At 38.5% G+C, this 20153-nt stretch overlaps 1 protein-coding gene across 2 annotated transcripts in view; it reads left to right on the forward strand.

Annotated features, from left to right (window-relative positions):
• dis3l2 (DIS3 like 3'-5' exoribonuclease 2) overlaps positions 1-19339 on the forward strand; it is a 208504-nt gene extending 189165 nt beyond the window's left edge. The window contains exons 20-21 of one of the 2 annotated variants that reach the window (XM_067454397.1): positions 13754-13858; positions 17967-19339. In XM_067454397.1, coding sequence (XP_067310498.1) covers positions 13754-13858; positions 17967-18065 — 204 coding nt within the window. In that variant the 3' untranslated portion in view covers positions 18066-19339. Of the gene's footprint in view, positions 1-7251; positions 8437-13753; positions 13859-17966 lie in introns of those variants that run through there. The other variant, XM_067454398.1, reaches the window with a different exon arrangement.
• Positions 19340-20153: the final 814 nt, after the last annotated feature.

A 20153-nucleotide genomic window follows, 5' to 3' on the forward strand; every position in this document is an offset into this window, starting at 1 on the left:
AAATTGTGATCGGTGTGACATCTCTTCATTTACTGCTACAAACTGATAACGGTCAGATAAGTACGATTTAAACCATGCCAATGCAGTTCCACTAATGCCAACATAATTTTCGATTCTATTCAGAAGAATATTGTGATCGATATATCGAATGCAGCGCTAAGATCGAGTAACACTAATTGAGAGATACAACCACGATCAGAGTAAAATCATTTGTAACTCTAATTAGAGCAGTCTCAATACTATGATACGGTCTAAATCCTGACTGGAAATCCTCACATATACCATTTCTTTCTAAAATGGAACATAATTGTGAAGACACAGCCTTTTCTAGTATTTTTGTTATTTTAATTCTTTAGGATCAAGTTGCGTTTAATTATAGCCAACTTAAAAGTTTTTGGTACATATCCTAATTTCAAGGATGAATTAATAATAATATGCAGAGGATCTATGACCTCTGGAAGCATCTCTTTTAGTAGCCTAGTCGGTATAGGGTCAAGCATACATTTTGTTGATTTTGATGATTTAATAAGTTTAGCCAATTCTTCTCCTCCTATGGCAGTGAATGAGTGTAATTTTTCCTCAGTGAAACTACAATGCTCTGTCTGAAGTGATACTGTAGTAGACGGCTGCATGGTTATAATTTTATTCCTAATATTATCAATCTTACTAGTAAAGAAGTTCATAAAGTCATTACTGCTGTGTTGTTTACAAACATCAGAAGTTGAAGCTTTATTTTTTGTTAATTTAGCCACTGTATCGAATAAATACCTAGGGTTGTGTTTGTTTTCTTTTAAAAGAGTTGAAAAATAAGCAGATCTAGCTTATCTAACCTTTCTATATGCAATCCTGCTCTCCAGAGGTGTGGACTCGAGTCATGTGACTTGGACTCGAGTCAGACTCGAGTCATGAATTTGATGACTTTGGACTCGACTCGACAAAATGTACAAAGACTTGCAACTCGACTTGGACTTTAACATCAATGACTCGTGACTTCACTTGGACTTGAGCCTATGACTCGAGAAGACTTGTTACTTTTTGGCAATTTTTCTTTCACATGGCCGGGTTGCTCTCAGTGAAAAAAGCTGCACCTGTATGCATGCAGAGAGCACGCGCGCTGCCAGCACGACATCCAATCACTGTAGTCCCACATTGGTTTGATTCGACAGTATCCATAGCTACCAAGTCCGCGTATAACACGTGACTTATTTGGGCTTCTTTTTTTGCAAGTCGCTGTAAAATATCTCGAGTTGCGGGTCGCGGTTTTTTGGGCTTATTTGAAAAAATGTGGTTGCTTGTTAGGAAAATATGACAAGCAACTTCGTTTCTTTACATTTATGGTCGCTGTTTTGTCCAAATACATTGCCTGACACTGTCTTCTCACAGCTAATAACCATAGTGCAACGATACAAGTGCTGTATACATTCGTCCTCATACATCCCGCCTCCAAAGAGGGGACTCTTTGAAGAAAAATTGCGTTAAACGTGCAGGCATGTGATGTGATGTGATGTGATAAATAATGATAGTTTGTAGACGTAAATAGACGAATACATTATTTTTTTTATCAAACAATGCAACCAGCAGAGATATACAGAGATGGAGAGGAAACAGGGAGGTAAGCCACCTAATTTAATTTTAAAAATATTTTTCATAATGTAGGCTATTTATTATGACTATTATTATTTGGCTATTATAAAAATAAAAATAAATAATAATAAAAAAGTATAGACTACTAATAATAACAGTAGGTATGGTTTGAATGTATATTATTATAAACATGTCTCTATATTGCAGCGCTCTCAGTGTTTTCCTGGGCACCAACTCCCAATCATAGACTGTAAAAAAAGTGCATAATAATCCTAAATAGTAGCTGTGTGACCTTAGTTTAATTTTCAATACTATTTAAAGCAGATTGCACATTGAGATGCAGGGCTTATCCTTTTTACGGTTTATAGTGTGCATGTTCACCACTGCTCCTTATGTGTGCAATAACTCCGACTGGAGTTACCATAATCCTTCACGTCACTTTTTCTCTTTTTCCATCTCCAAACCTCTTCTGTTCAGTCTTTATTGCAATTTGAAGAATTTTGTAAAATCCCATCTGTATTTGCTTTTTAAAGGGTTACTTCAGCGATTAGCATATGGCTTTGTATCAGTAGAAACCCTGGAGAATATTCAAATTATTGTGCTTTCCCCTCTCATATCTCCCTGAGACGAGAGATTTATGCATTTTATTTCTGGAAAAATTCCTCCTATGATGCAAAATGACGATTTTTGCATCATAGGAGGAATGTTTGCCCAGAGGCTAAAGACTACAGCCAGCAGAGGGAGCCATTTCCGCATGTTTTGAATCCGGCATTGGGGGATGGGAGATTACACTCAGCTTGCAGGGAGAGCTCAGCTTGCAGACAGGATCATTTAAACGGAGCTATGGTGAGCAATGTAAGTCTTTTAACTTCTCAAATTCATTTCTATGAAAGTTAAGCTTGCAAAGGCATGAACTGAAACGTGCCAGACTGAACTCGCGTTGTGAATGTATGCCGCGAATGTAGTCGCGATTACCTCAGCTCTCATCACTCCTGCAGTTAGTGCTCAGTGCTGTGATACTCGCGCGGTGACTCACTCATTATATTGAACAGACACGTTCAGTTTTTAATTGTAGTGTCTCTAACTCAGTCACAGTAATGAAGTTGTTGGCGTTGGGAATGGCCTCACAGGGCAGCGAAGCATTCTGGGAATTGTAGTCTTTCATCCCCATGGGACAAAAATACATTTTCTGTCTTTTCTCAGTCTAGAAGACACCAAATTCAAAAATAATTTCACATTTCTACTGCATTGATGACCCAGTTTAAATACAGATTCATCTTCCCAGCGCTGAAGTACCCCTTTAAACTCCACGAGATTTCAATTTAATATGTTGCAGGCTCATTTATTGATAAATTATTGATCATAAATTATACTGATGATAATAAATAATATAATAATATTGGGCTTGTTTTGGGCCCCCCACCCCTCTAGGTATTCTTCATACCTGAGAAGAATATGAAACAGATGTCAGAAAATTCCTTATAGCCTCACATGTTGTATTTGAAACTACTCTTTACTCAAATCAATGTTGTTGTGTCAATATTCATTGTCTATTATACACTACGGTATACGATAATATTTCAGTTTCAGTGTGTGCAATATTAAGAATATTTTCACTGCTTCAAAAGTCATAAGAAAGCCCTTTCCCTCCAGAAACTGAAGTCATATGCTTTATAGCAGTGCTTTTCAAAGTGGGGACAGGGACCTCTGGGTGCCGCAAGGGGGGGCTAGAGGGGCCATGGCAAGCTGGCATAAAAGTATAGCAAAACAAAATAATTGAATAAATTAAATTATTAAAGTAAACCAAATTAAACCAAAAATAAGCTAAACAATATTCCCATAATGGCCCTAAGTGTAGGCTAAAAGGACCCATATCTATTTGAAAGTTGAACTGTTTTGCAATATGAGGTCAACACAATACAGAACTGAAGCTGCTGTGCATTGTTCAAGTGCAATATGCTGTTGAAATACAAGCATTTTCTGTGAAAATTTACATTTTCTGTTTTTTTTTTACTGTATTTGCTTAATGTCATTGTATAAAAAGAGGTTTAAATAAATACAAATCTTACAGACATACATGATTTGTATAATTTTTATTTCTGTGGTAAAAGTGACTCAAAACTAAAATGGTAGGACTTGGACTCGACTTGAGACTTGTTGGCTTTGACTTCTGACTCGACTCGAGACTTGACTCATCTTTGACTCGGGACTCGAGGGCAAAGACTTGAGACTTACTTGTGACTTGCATAACAATGACTTTGTCCCACCTCTGCTGCTCTCTTTTCACAAATTGCGAAAAACCTCCAGTTTGGTTTTCTTCCAGCTGCGCTCCATTTTTCTGTCTGCTGTTTTAAGGTCCAGAGTGTGCTCGTTGTACCACGCCGTTGGATTATTTGCTTTAATCTTCTTTAAGCGCCTGGGAGCAACTATGTCTAAAGTGCTAGTAAAGAGAGAGTCAATAGTTTCTGTTGCAACATCAAGTTCCTCTTGGCTATCTGAAATGCTGAGGAGATGGAACTGATGAGGAAGATTATGTACAAAGCAATCTTTAGTTGCAGCGGTTATCGTCCTGTCATATTTGAAGCGAGGGGATGGCTTTGCAGCCTTAGGTAAATTAAGTATGCATGATATTAGGTAATGATCTGAGATGTCATCGCTCTGCTGCAGAATTTGAACAGTATATGATCAAGGCGATGAGTGGGTCCCGATATGTGTTGTCTGACTCCAATAGAGTTTAGAATGTCTTTAAATTCCAATCCCAATGCGTCTTTTTCATTGTCTACATGGATATTAAAATCACCAACAATTAGTACTTTATCTACAGCTAATACTAACTCTGATACAAAACCAGCAAATTCTTTGATAAAGTCTGTATTGTGCCCTGGTGGCCTGTATACAGTAGCCAGCACAAATGTCAAACGGGATTTATCATTTATACTACACAATGTTACATAAAGCAACAAAACTTCAAATAAATTATATTTGAAACTAGACTTCTGAGTAATACTGAAAATATTATAAATTACAGCAACACCTCCAACGTGGCTCATGTTTATAACAATAATCTGGGGGGGTGCACTCATTTAAAGTAATGTAGTCGTCAGGTTTTAGCCAGGTTTCTGTCAAACACAGCACATCTAAGTTATGATCTATAATCATATCATTAACAATAAGTGTTTTTGGAGAAAGGGATCGAATATTCAGCAACCCAAGCTTTATCAATTGTTCGTCCATATTATATCTGTTGTTTATTTGTTGGACATCAATTACATTTTTTACTGTTGAATGGTTTTGATGTTTTTTTGTATTTACTAATTAGGGGAACAGACACAGTCTCTATGTGATAATATCTAGGTGAAAGAGTCTCTATGTGCTGGGGTTTAGCTGACTTTGGTGACGTGAGACAGCTAGCAGACGGTTTAGCCAGTTTGTCTGCTTCCTGACTTGGGCCCCAGTGAGTCACGGTTAAGCTCTAAGACTATGTGCCAAATTATTAGAGAGAAGAGCAGCACCAGCCCAGGAGGGATGAATGCCGTCTATCTTCAACAGGTCAGGTCTGCCCCAAAAACTTTTCCAATTGTCTATGAACCCTATGTTATTTTGCAGACACCACTTAGACAACCAGCCATTGAGTGACGATAATCTGCTAACTATTTCATCACTCCTTTTAGCAGGGAGGGGACCAGAGAAAAAATACTGCCTTTGACATCGTACTTGCGAGTTTACACACCTTTTTGATGTTAATTTTGGTGATCTCCGACTGGCGAAGTCGAACATCATTAGTGCCAACATGAATAATAATCTTAGAGAATTTACGATTAGCTTTAGCCAGCACTTTTAAATGTTCTTTGATGTCAGGCACTCTGGCTCCAGGTAAACATGTGACTATGGTGGCTGGTGTCTCTATTTTCACATTCTGTGTAATAGAACCACCAATAACTAGGGCACTTTCAACAGGATCCTCAGTGGGTGTGTCACTGAGTGGGGAGAAACTGTTTGATGTTCTAATCGGAACGGAAGAGTGTTTTTTTGATCCGCAACTATGCTTTCTCATCGTCACCCAGCCCTGCTGCGCGGGCTCAGCAGGAACCAAACAATGAGTGTTCACTAAGCTAGTCGCATCCACAGCAGTATCTAAAGCTGTTACATTCTCACTACTCTCACGTAAAGCTTGGATGCGTGTCTCTAAATCTGAAATCTTCTCCGTCAGCCTGATTAATTCTTTACATTTATCACATGTGAAGCCCTGTTCGCCAACGGAGACAGATATGCTAAACATGTAGCATGCAGTGCAAGTGACAATGACAGGAGAAGAAGACATGGCTTACCGTATTTGTTGATGAATCCAAAACTCACCACAGTTGTCTAATGAACTCAGAAAACAGGAGACCCGGATGCCGGGATGGAAAGCTACCAGGCTAGCAAAAAGCTAACACGTGGTAGTGATTTAGATTAAAAGCTAGTGATGTCAAATTTACCTTGATAGGCTATATTAATAACTATATGGTGATGAGTAAGTTATATTTAGCAGTGTAGATAACAAAGAAAATATATCAAATAGAGATTCAAACGCAGCTATACAGAGCAACAAACGCGGAGGCAGGCAGGCAGCAGCAGCAGTGTGAGCATGTTAAGTCTGTATAAAAAATATTGTTTAAGCCTATGATTAAAGTATTACTAAATGAGTATTATTTAAGTATTATTGTTTAAGTATTAATTTTCTGCCATATTTTCTGATCTCAGCAATAAATTTCAGGTTGACGAAACTCAGTGTGGGTCATCAACACGATGCCCTGAGGTAGGCCGAGTAGTTTTAAAACAGTGCCACATAGTGCAGACTCTTTTTTTGTTTTAAATGGTTATAATGTTGGGTGTAGTTGACTGTTTTTTTGTCTCCTGAATCCTTTCCATGTCCAATGATAACCAGACTTGCCAGGTTTCAATGTATGGTTTGTGCAGTTTTGTAATTTAGCACTTAAAAAACATTAGCTGATGTCTTCGAAACCGCTAATCAGATCGAGATGAAACCAGCATCAGAAGTTCGGAAACATAGGTCGGTATCCACGTGGTAGTGCCCAAGAGCCAAAATATTGATAGTAAGGGGTAGTAAAATCCAAACAAAGTCATGTGTCAGTCATTTATTATGATTTTTTTTTTTTATTTAAATGTCTGTAACTCCAAAACAAAATGAGATATTGTCACCAAACTTAAAACACATATGTATGGGTTAACTCTGAGGACAAATAAAAATAATGGTGGGATTGTGCCTCTTGGTGGTGCTATAATATAAAAAAAACATGAAATTCCCATTGACTTCAATACAGTATAATGATTAAAAAAATATATGATTCCTTTCTTTTAATAACGCTTTTGGCAAAAGCAAAATGAAACTCTGTCTGTCTACAGGACCATGACCTGAAGGTACTCAAAAAGTTTCTGACCACACCACATTGATTCGGTCACAGTGCCACCTATTGGTCAAAAGTGATACGCTGTTAAAAAAATTACCTTATGTATAATTTTATATCTATTTTGTCTAATAATAGGTAATTAATGGGTTAATAGGTTCATTGTTGCAGCTGTTCACACTTTTTTATTTTCTTCTTTGCACTTGGCTGTAACGGATTCACAGAGGCAGGATTCAATATCCTTGGTCTTTATTGACAGCAATGCACAGAAAGACAAAACTTAGAACATCGACAAAGTCCGGATAAGACGGAGCCGTGAGAGGAGTCCCTTTGGCAGCACGGGCAGGCTGTGAGCAGCAGCGACTCGGGAGATGGGTGAAGGAAACCCGGGAAGGGATCCAGTTTTTTTTTGGAGAGGGGAAACAACAACCGACACGGAGACACAAGGGGATGCATCCAACAACGCTCTGACAAAGACAAGAGAGAAACAGAGAGACTAAAGCCTAGTTCACACTGCCCGATTTTTGCCCCGATTTTGAGTCGCAGACAGGTTTTGCGAAATCGCCGACAAATGCCCGTGATCACAGGCAAATCGGTGCTCCTGCACGCGAGTGACAATCACGCAGTGTGAATGATCAAAGACGCGATCAGAGAGAATCGCCGATGAGTCGCCGACGCCTGTGAGATATTTGGCATGCTAAATATCTGGACCTGTCGGCGATTGAAACTCCTGCTGTGTGAAAGGCGTTCTGACTGAAAATTACATCGCCGATGACCAACAGCCAATGAAAGAGTGAGATACAGGGTAGCAGGACGTTCAGGGAGGAGTTATAGAGCAGAATATCAGTATTTTAATAGATATATTTACAATTCTGTCAAACAGAAAGAAAGCCCAAACATTTGCACATCCAGCCACAGCAGCAGCACAATACAAAATTGTTTATTTACCTCAAACTGTCTTTGCAGAACACAATCCTGGCTCCCTCTGTCTCTCCAACAATTTCTTCCGCCATAATCTTTTTTCTTTTTCTCCACAAATCAGCGCACATACAGTTTGAAGCAAACTTTGTGCAGTTTATCATTTTAATAACAATTCAAAGTCTCGCGCGAGAACTCCGGTCTGCCGCACGTGTGATCTCGCGTTGTTTACTCGTCACATTGCACGTGTAGTTTGCATGGTAGTTTGCGCACGGGAGAGAAAGGTTGTTGGCGATTCTTCCTCTTTTTCAGTCATGCAGTGTGAACTCCTCAGTCGTCTAGGGATGGCTGACGCGAACCTGACGTTTCGACACTGTGTCGAGATCCCGAAGCGCAGATGTTTCGAAACGCTGCTCCGAGCTGTGATTCGACACACCCATGTCACGTGACTACCGCTAAACGAAGCACCGAAGTGTTTCATCAGGTGCTCCTGTCGAAACTGCTTTGATTAAAAGGGGCGGGAACTATGGAGAGAAAACAGTATCTAAACCTTCCACAAATGTACGTGAGAGATCCACATTCGCGTTTACCAATCCACAAATGCACGCGAGAGATCCACATGCGTGCGCACCAATTCACAAATGCACGCGAGAGATCCACATGCGCACGCACCAATTCACAAATGCACGCGAGAGATCCACACACAAAGCAATCCACAAATGCACGCGAGAGATCCACACACACATTTAATTATGTGTAAATTACACACCTGTAATTTAATGCACAGTAAATCACAAGTCTTTTGCATTGGTGTTCTTCTTAGAATGCCCCTGAATATGCGCTTTCGTACCTGTGGAATGTTTTGAGACTGTCGTTCTGTGGCCTTGATTCACAAATGCACAGAAGCCTGTCCGTATCTGTCCCAAAGATGCGATACAGTGTTCTTCCTCCAGAGGGCGCTTACTGGCCTTCGAACTGAATCTTCCAAAGGGCTAAATTCATTTTGTTTTCTGACTTGGTGAGACAACTGAAGTCTAAACATTTTTCACTTAATATCTTATACATAAATACAAATATAGAAAACAAACCTTTTTTTATTCTTCAACATGAGATCAGAAAATATATAGCCTATTAAAAAAAAACATTCGGATAACAGGAAAGCTTTTAAGTCTTTAAAATGATTTCTGTATTAGAATATGAACGCATGGAAACGCCAGAATATGAACACATGGAAACGCTTACGTGGCTTAATGCACTAAGACAGTATTAATATGATATTTCCTTTTGGTGTTTGGTGTGTTTTTAACACTGTCTTAGTACATTAAGCCACGTTAAGCATTTTCTTATAATGGTTTTCTATGGGAGAAAAACGTTTAACGTGTAATAAAACGCCTTGCGTTCATATTCTGGGCTATGATATTTCCTGAGTTTGGTGTGTTTTTAACAGTCTTAGTGCATTAAGCCACGTTAAGCGTTTTTCACGTTAAGCGTTTTAGCTGTGGAAAATCAGCCAGTAAATCGCATGCAACCCATAGCAACGCGCTATGGCAACACTTAGACCGACTGATAAGAAAAAATAAACAGACATTTTCCGACTTTTGAGCCATTCGTTAATATTGTACACATTGTCATGTTATTATAAGTCAAATTTATTTTGTTTTATTGACCAAAAATATTATCATTGATATTTGTCTGAGAGGGGCACTTTTGATTTATTTTAAAAAAAGGGCTAGGGCTCGAGCACCCAAAGCTCCCCCTCTGCACATGCCTGCCCTGTTCAGTCTCACACTTGGCACAGCACTTGCGATAGTACTTAGCCTAGTAATGACCAACAGTTACAGAAATCATTTTAAAGACTTAAAAGCTTTCCTGTTATCCGAATGTTTTTTTTTTAATAGGCTATATATTTTCTGATCTCATGTTGAAGAATAAAAAAAGGTTTGTTTTCTATATTTGTATTTATGTATAAGATATTAAGTGAAAAATGTTTAGACTTCAGTTGTCTCACCAAGTCAGAAAACAAAATGAATTTAGCCCTTTGGAAGATTCAGTTCGAAGGCCAGTAAGCGCCCTCTGGAGGAAGAACACTGTATCGCATCTTTGGGACAGATACGGACAGGCTTCTGTGCATTTGTGAATCAAGGCCACGGAATGACAGTCTCAAAACATTCCACAGGTACAAAAGCGCATATTCAGGGGCATTCTAAGAAGAACACCAATGCAAAAGACTTGTGATTTACTGTGCATTAAATTACAGGTGTGTAATTTACACATAATTAAATGTGTGTGTGGATCTCTCGCCTGCATTTGTGGATTGCTTTGTGTGTGTGGATCTCTCGCGTGCATTTGTGGATTGCTTTGTGTGTGTGGATCTCTCGCGTGCATTTGTGAATTGGTGCGTGCGCATGTGGATCTCTCGCGTGCATTTGTGAATTGGTGCGTGCGCATGTGGATCTCTCGCGTGCATTTGTGGATTGGTACACGCGAATGTGGATCTCTCACGTACATTTGTGGAAGGTTTAGATACTGTTTTCTCTCCATAGGGAACAAACCACACAGTCACACATGTGAATGAACCTCATTCCCCACAGTTTAAAAGTGAAGTTAATTCATCTTCCCCTCATGGGTTTTGTGAGAGAAGATACATTTTGTGATATAAGTGAGATTTATAGTGCACTTTGGTTAGTTATATTTAGGCTAGATTTAAATGAGATATATTGACTAATAGACAGCGACAGATAGTAAGGATAGATATAGGCTAGTGACACATTCAGATAAATTAGAATGGCATTAGGCTAAATTAGAATTATAGATATGTAATATAGAATATATAGATATAGAAGATATTCTTAAGTTATATATATAGATAGATAGATAGATAGATAGATAGATAGATAGATAGATAGATAGATAGATAGATAGATAGATAGATAGATAGATAGATAGATAGATAGATAGATAGATAGATAGATAGATAGATAGATAGATAGATAGATATGGAGGCTCCAAATAAGAGATGTCACATAGACACTACATCTGGTGTGGGAGTGTTTCCATTTCGGAAACACCACATAAAGTGAGATGTGTGTAGTGTGAAGTTGACTAAATCCTTCACCAGCGGAGCAATTCATATTTTTGGAATAAAAATGTTATGTAACAAATTACACATTTTATTTCTTTTAATAATCTTAATTTTTCATGACAAAAAACTAAAACAAAAGACTAAAGTTATTTACAATAAGGAGGCTACAGGTTACAAAGCCAAGTTGTCAGACAGATGTTAAAAACGTGTTTTTTGTTTTGTTTTTTAATAGTAGATCACTGTCAAGGTTATTTCAGATAAATACACGCAAGTGTCCACTAGATGGCGTCATGGACACGGGTGTCAGGTGTTGTTTCGAATCTTCGGCACATTTGCTTCAACTGTTTCAGTCTGAACTAGGCTTAAGTAGTGACACGGGGATGATTTGCAGCTGGCACAGGCGACCAGCCACAGGTGCGTGATGAGCCAATCTCAGGCTCCGCCCCAACCTACATTCAACACGCACCCAAGAGTGAGACAGGGAATCCATGAACCGTGACATTGGCCCTGTAATTGCTTTGCAGCTTTATTTTTATCTTTGTTTTTGTTTTTTTAAATAAGCGAAACACAAAAAACACAAATTACAAACAATATAACAAAAAAGTGCTTTATGTATCAGCTACATTAGGACTGTTTAAAGGGGTACTTCAGCGCTGGGAAGATGAATCTGTATTTAAACTGGGTCATCAATGCAGTAGAAATGTGAAATTATTTTTGAATTTGGTGTCTTCTAGACTGAGAAAAGACAGAAAATGTATTTTTGTCCCATGGGGATGAAAGACTACAATTCCCAGAATGCTTCGCTGCCCTGTGAGGCCATTCCCAACGCCAACAACTTCATTACTGTGACTGAGTTAGAGACACTACAATTAAAAACTGAACGTGTCTGTTCAATATAATGAGTGAGTCACCGCGCGAGTATCACAGCACTGAGCACTAACTGCAGGAGTGATGAGAGCTGAGGTAATCGCGACTACATTCGCGGCATACATTCACAACGCGAGTTCAGTCTGGCACGTTTCAGTTCATGCCTTTGCAAGCTTAACTTTCATAGAAATGAATTTGAGAAGTTAAAAGACTTACATTGCTCACCATAGCTCCGTTTAAATGATCCTGTCTGCAAGCTGAGCTCTCCCTGCAAGCTGAGTGTAATCTCCCATCCCCCAATGCCGGATTCAAAACATGCGGAAATGGCTCCCTCTGCTGGCTGTAGTCTTTAGCCTCTGGGCAAACATTCCTCCTATGATGCAAAAATCGTCATTTTGCATCATAGGAGGAATTTTTCCAGAAATAAAATGCATAAATCTCTCGTCTCAGGGAGATATGAGAGGGGAAAGCACAATAATTTGAATATTCTCCAGGGTTTCTACTGATACAAAGCCATATGCTAATCGCTGAAGTAACCCTTTAACATTAGCAAGTCAAGAAATAAATGAACTTCACCTGAAGTCTTACTTCAGGTCAGAGTCCGGCTTGAGCACGTCCCACTATTATTTCTCTCATGTGCACGTTTCTGTTTCTTTCTTTGTCATGCGCTCTGCGTATATATTTAACTCTTTTGCTTCCGTGTTTAGTGAACGGTGGAAGGAGATCTCTGCACTAACTGCGTTATCAGTAACGTTCTTTGGGAAAGTATGCTTGAATTTAAAATATTCGTTATTCACAATATTTTCAAATTTTAAAAAATCGTCGTCAAAATTATTGCAATATTATCGTTAATATTCTATATATCACCCAGCCCTACTGGGAAAAATATTAAAACTATTGTACTGACTAAAAATAAGCTAAGAAATATGTCCTACTTAAGCAAGGCAGTATTTGACTGTGATCAAAGTCTATTAAAGAAGGGGCAGACCGAGAGTGGCCTTGGGCGCCAAGTTTTCCTATCTATTTGGAAAAGGGGAAGACGACAGCACTTATCTGTTTTCTTTGTGTCTGGTAGTACAGATTTGTTCTATTTTTTTGCCACATAAGCAGCCAAGTTTAAATAAAAGCCCATTTTGCCAACTGTGAATACCCCTTTACACACAACCAGCAGCCATATCACCCTGTAGCCCATGACTGGTTTCCCACTGAAGCTGAGCAGGGCTGAGCCTGGTCAATACCTGGATGGGAGACCAACTGTGAAAACTAGGTTGCTGCTGGTAATTACTGTTAGTGAGGCAAGCAGGGGGCGCTCACCTTGTGGTCTGTGTGGGTCCTAACACCCCACTATAGTGATGGGGACACTGTACTGTCAAAGAGCACCGTCCTTCGGGAGAGACGTTAAACCGAGGTCCTGACTCTCTGTGGTCATTAAAATTCCCATGGCACTTCTCGTAAAATAGTAGGGGTGTAACCCCAGTGTCCTGACCAAATTCCCTTGATTGGCCCTTACCAATCATGGCCTCCTAATAATCCCCATCCACTGAATTGGCTAAATCACCCTCTCTCCTCTCCACCTATCGCTGGTGTGTGGTGAGCGCACTGGCACCATTGTAATGTGGCTGCCGTCACATCATCCAATTGAATGCTGGACACTGGTGGTGGTTGAGGAGAGATCCCTGACATGAGTGTAAAGCGCTTTGGGTGTACAGTAGTACATATGAAAGCACTATATAAATGATTCACTCATTCATTCATTCATTCTTTAAATCCATTGAATGAAATGCGGTAAGCTGAGCTATAAACATCACACACAACATGGTGACAACAGAAAAAGCCTTCATTGCTTTTTAATAATGCATTAAATGATACATAACATGCTTTCTTTCTCTTAAAGTCTTTAGTGGGACTTAAGGCGGTCAGCTTCCGTAAAGTGGGAAAGAGACCAGAGATGACGCTTTTTTGGGAAACAGGCAACCCAAGCAAGGAGTCCATACAACAGGTGCTGTACCTCATGTAGCTTTCATACTTCATTTTCTCAATACGTATCTGTTACATTGGTGGGTTTATAATGAGTGCAGTTACAAGCACAAAGTTTAAAATTTCTTTTCATGTTTACAGTACAACTGCATATACAAACCCGATTCCAAAAAAGGTACAAATTGTAAATAAAAAAGAAATGCTATAATTTATAAATCTCATAAACTTATATTTTATTCACAATAGCATATAGATAACATATTAAATGTTGAAAGTGAGACAATTTGAAATGGCATGTCAAATATTGGCTCATTTTGGATTTCATGAGAGCTACAATTCCAAAAGCTGGGACAAGAAACAATAAGAGGCCGGAAAAGTTAAATGTGTATATAGGTCCTTCTAAAAAAAATTAGCATATGTGATAAAAGTTCATTATTTTCCATAATGTAATGATAAAAATTAGACTTCCATATATTTTAGATTCATTGCACAACAACTGAAATATTTCAGGTCTTTTATTGTTTTAATATTGATGATTTTGGCATACAGCTCATGAAAACCTAAAATTCCTATCTCAAAAAAGTAGCATATTTCATCCGACCAATAAAAGACAAGTGTTTTTAATACAAAAAAAGGCAAGCTTCAAATAATTATGTTCAGTTATGCACTCAATACTTGGTCGGGAATCCTTTTGCAGAAATGACTGCTCCAATGCGGCGTGGCATGGAGGCAATCAGCCTGTGGCACTGCTGAGGTGCTATGGAGGCCCAGGATGCTTCGATAGCGGCCTTAAGCTCATCCAGAGTGTTGGGTCTTGCGTCTCTCAACTTTCTCTTCACAATATCCCACAGATTCTCTATGGGGTTCAGGTCAGGAGAGTTGGCAGGCCAATTGAGCACAGTAATACCATGGTCAGTAAACCATTTTCCATTGGTTTTGGCACTGTGAGCAGGTGCGAGGTCGTGCTGAAAAACGAAATCTTCATCTCCATAAAGCTTTTCAGCAGATGGAAGCATGAAGTGCTCCAAAATCTCCTGATAGCTAGCTGCATTGACCCTGCCCTTGATAAAACACAGTGGACCAATGGGACTCTACATGGGACCCCAGACTCCAGACTCAGTCCACTGCTTCCGCAGGTTCCCCCCCCCCCCCAATCTTCCTCAGGGTCCGGTCACCTTTTCTTGTTGTGCAGTGTTTTTGCCACACTTTTTTCTTCCCACAGACTTCCCACTGAGGTGCCTTGATACAGCACTGTGGGAACAGCCTATTCGTTCAGAAATTTCTTTCTGTGTCTAATGGGTCCTGCACACTGTGCGATTTTTCAAAATCCTTTGCGAATGTCCCTTGTCAGACTGAACGAACATGATCCCCGTGTCACACTCTAAGATCTCAGTTGACATTAATGTCAGACTGCACGATAGTGAAGGCGCGCTAAAAACGGACGCGCGCAAGAAATCTCACCCGGAGTTTTATATCATCAATGAATGACGCGTTCAGTGACAGTGAGCTGCATTACACGCGGGACAGAAATGCTGGCTACAAATACATTTCTAGCTCTCGTTTTGGCCATAGTTTGTCTTGAAAAAAACGAGATATTTGACTGTCGTCGTAGGAGAAGTCACACTGCAGGATTCTGTGCCAAATCTTCTGACACTGCCAGAATTTCGTCTGAGGTAAAATTTGATCGCAGAGCTCATTAATCGGCTGCCGGTGAACATGTCAAACTAACGACCAAAGACGTCAGATTTTAGCCTAGGATCTGAGGAATCTTTTAGGATTTCCTAAATTTGTCTCAGACGGCCAAATCGTGGCCAAAATCGCACAGTGTGCACCCGGCTTTACCCTCTTGCTTGAGGGTGTCAATGATGGCCTTCTGGACAGGTTCGGGTCACCAGTCTTACCCATGATTGCGGTTTTGAGTAATGAACCAGGCTGGGAGTTTTTAAAAGCCTCAGGAATCCTATGCAGGTGTTTAGAGTTAATTAGTTGATTCAGATGATTAGGTTAATCGCTCGTTTAGAGAACCTTTTCATGATATGCTAATTTTTTGAGAATTTGGGGTTTTCATGAGCTCTATGTCAAAATCATCAAATATTAAAACAATAAAAGACCTGAAATATTTCAGTTGGTGTGCAATTAATCTAAAATATATATGAAAGTTTAATTTTAATCATCACATTATGGAAAATACACTTTTATCACTTATGCTATTTTTTTAGAAAGACCTGTGTGTGTGTGTGTGTGTGTGTGTGTGTGTGTGTGTGTGTGTGTGTGTGTGTGTGTGTGTGTGTGTGTGTGTGTGTGTGTGTGTGTGTGTGTGTGTGTGTGTGTGTGTGTGTGTGTGTGTGTGTGTGTGTGTGTGTGTGTATGTATTTATATATATATATATATATATATATATATATATATATATATATATATATATATATATATATATATATATATTAGACTTATCAGGTCAATTGGCAACATGATTGCGAAAAAAAGAGCCTCTCAGAGTGGCAGTGTCTCTCAGAAGTCAAGATGGGCAGAGGATCACCAATTCCCTGAATGCTGCGGCTAAAAATAGTGCAGTATCAGAAAGGAGTTTCTCAGGGAGCAATTCCAAAGAGTTTGAAGTTATCATCATCTACAGTGCATAATATTATCCAAAGATTCAGAGAATCTGGAACAATCTTAAGGGCGTAAGGGTCAAGGCCAGAAAACCATACTGGATGACTGTGATCTTCGGGCCCTTAGATGGCACTGCATCACATACATCACATGATGCTACTGTAATGGAAATCACAACATGGGTACGGGTACTGAAATGGCCAGCCTGCAGTCCAGATCTTTCACCCATAGAAAACATTTGGTGCATTCATAGAGAGGAATAAAGACAGTTGAGCAACTAGAAGCCTGTATGGGACAACAAGAATGGCACAACATTCCTATTCCTAAACTTTAGCAACTTGTCTCCTCATTCCCCATACATTTGCAGACTGTTATAAAAAGAAGGGGGGATGCCACACAGTGGTAAAGATGGCTTTGTCACAACTTTTTTGAGATGCCATGAAATTTAAAATCAACTTATTTTTCCCATGAAGGTAGGGTAGGTAGGAATGATCTAAAACACATGTCCAAATTTGTTTAAACTTTCTTTATATGTCAATACATAATTAAAATGTAAGTACTCTGAAAAGGAGAGTATGTGACTCTAGTGACTCTAGACTTTTTAATCTGCAAAAAACACTGCTCATTATTTTCGTTCGGGCCGAAACAAGTGATTGGCTTTGGCGACTGTTACACTCTCAGCTTTCACTTACAGGATCTGCCCATGTGCACGCACCCGTTTGATTTTAGCAGTTCAAGAGGCATGAAACCTAGGCAAAATAATGGCAAAGAAAGAGCATTCAAAATTCACAGTGCCGGGTTTTGCAGTCAGCAAAGGCAAACAATGCAAAAAAAAAAAGGAAAACAGTACAAGAAAAGACAATGCACAAACAGTCTTTGGATAAACAAAGAAATCAAAAGCAAGTAAATATCAGTGTGGCTTTTCAACGATGGCTTGAAAACAGTGTAAGTTTGGATGTCTTCGTCTTTGAAATCAGTACAATTTTGGTGACTTTTATCTCCTCAGCACTCAGTGAGCCCACTCTGTGACTTTACGCTGTGTTCCACTTCGCGGATGAGTTGCTGCCATTTCTAAATGCTTCCACTTTTCAATAATACCACTTACAGTTGACCATGGAATATCTAGCATGGATGAAATTTGCCATCCACTTGTAAACCAAAATAAAATGTAAAATAAAATGTAAATTCAAATAAAATGCATCTTAATACAAGATTTAAACAGGGCCTGCGAGAGCTGCCAGTACTCTGTTCTGTCACAGCTCAAGAAATACCCACAAGATTAGACATACTGGGTCTCCAACAATATTATTGATGTGACTCAATAATTGAATCAATAATTTCTCCAAGGGCACCAACAAAGTCTAGGTTGGCCCTGAGTTAAAAGCACTTTAAACATCATAGAAACTGCATATAAACACCTAAGCTACATTTTGGAACATCCTAGCTATCGCAGATATTGGTTATTTTATTATTATTTTTTTTTGCAGTATATAATGGTGTTTTTTCTTCTTCTGCAGGAGATCTCCATTTTCACCTTGTTGAATGTTCAGCTAAAGGCAGATAGAGCTCCTATGAAATACAGTGCTGTGCTCAAGAGACCTTCAGCACTTGTATGAATTACCCCAACACATTTTTTTTTCCTGCAGGTTTATTCTTAACCAAACATAGTGATGAAGGCTTATCCTCTGCTCCAGTAAACCATGAACTCCTTTTTATGTGATTTTGTTTGACTTTTATCTGATTTTTTTTCCTGAAATCTACCAAATGCGCATTGCTTTTTATTTGGGAATGTTAAGTGGTCAAGTTGAAATATTTTGGTTTAGCTTTGGGAGGTTAAGTGAAGGTTTTTGTTCAGGGATTGTGCCATATGTTTAAATATCTATAAATTGAAACTACATTAAATTCATCCTCATTCAGAGAATAGTTTCCAAAGTGAATTTTGGGTTGTTGTTTTTTTTGTTTGTTTGTTTAGTTTTTAGTTTTTTGATGCCAGTATTTTAACACGTTCACCATTGTGTGCTTTGTAACATTTGGGCATTATTTTGGTTCTGCCTTAATCCTTTTAGTATATTCAGCCTTTGTATTAAAGATAATCACTTCATAAATGCCGTTTGTCAACTTTAGAAGTTGCAGCTATGTTAATGATTATTTTGTTTTCCCAATGGGAAGCATTGAGCCCTTAACAAAGTTACCAGTTTAATAAGTGATTTTGGACTATATATTAGCTTAACTGAGTGATTACTTTGTTTTGTTGCAAATACTCAATCTGTTATGTTTTTAAATAGGACCTTTGGGTGAATAAGTGAACTATTGATACATGCTTTTTAATTATTTTCAATAATTATTTGTATAGCATCCATTATTTTGGGACCACGCCATATTAAGAAAACATCTGGCTGAAAAAAATTACTTTACAATCACTCTATTGCTGGCTTCTGATGTATGTAAAGGTACTTGCCCAAATACCCTATACACTTGAATACTGTTTTGGATACACTGAATGTCTTTTTGATGTCTTTAAGGAATGTTTTAAAGTGTAATTTTTCTAATTGTATGCATTTAATTTAATGTATTCATATGCTTATTTTTGCACATGGAATTTCAGTTATTGTTTCAGATATATCAGCTATTTTTGATCTAGTAAACAATGTCTTCTCTACTGTATAGTCTGATATGCCATCTTTGGGACCAGTATAAAACTCTAAAGCAGACAATGACTATAACACAACAGCAAGACTTGAAAAAGGCAGCTGGGCTTAACTTCATTTAAACCATTAAGTTCATTTTGTTTATTTTACAATGACTGGTGTGTAAATTAATTGAAAACAGTTGCCCAGTTGTTGTAAAGTTTGAAAATGCCACTATCCATAAATAAAATGTTTTAAATATGCATATGGTATTTAATTAGAGAGTTATGTTGTAAGTAATCCAATAGGTTTTGAATTTGATGTAAGTTTACATTTGTTGTAACTTTGGTCTAAAAATGCAGTCCTAAAATATATAAACAATGTGAGTAATGGGGTAAAAATTGTTGTGTGATATTGACTGCAAAACTAATTAAAAAAACCACTTCCACAAAGTCTTCACCACCTCTTTATACAACAGTTCTGGTCAAAGGCAAAATGTGCCATTGTTCAGGTTTCATCCAATAGTGTCAGTGCAGTCAAATCAATAACATTGATTATTAATTAAGTAAATATTAAGCTGAATATTAAATGTCTCCAACTAAGCAAGAGGTGACTGTGGCAATGAATCCAAACTCCATCAGGTGGAAACCAGACTCAGTCAGGGGATCTGTTGTCCTTTGGTCAAACGAACGAACATGATGTGATTTATGATTCCAGGCTGCATCATAAATTTGATTGTGGTTTGATGATATTCAGATTATTTAATCCAACTCCTGCTTGAAGATCAGGATTCAGGCATGTGGAGAGGAGGTGAAGCTGGTCATGTGCAGAAGACTTGTCTGGGTCTTGTATCTATGGCTGAGGGTCTGTACAGAGGGCTGTCTACTCAACAAGGTCTTCACATCGGTCTTGTGCTTGTCTATCATGGTCTCTGCTTACATTCAGGGCTGCATTGTGATCATTGTGGCTCATGTTGTATTCAAAGTTTTCGGAAGTCATACGATATCTTTATGTGAAGAACAGAGTTGATCTTAATGTTTTAATCATTGAAATGATGATCCCTTTATGAACGCATAT

The sequence above is a fragment of the Pseudorasbora parva genome, chromosome 9 (genome assembly GCF_024679245.1).
Source record: "Pseudorasbora parva isolate DD20220531a chromosome 9, ASM2467924v1, whole genome shotgun sequence".
NCBI classification, from domain to species: Eukaryota; Metazoa; Chordata; class Actinopteri; order Cypriniformes; family Gobionidae; genus Pseudorasbora; species Pseudorasbora parva.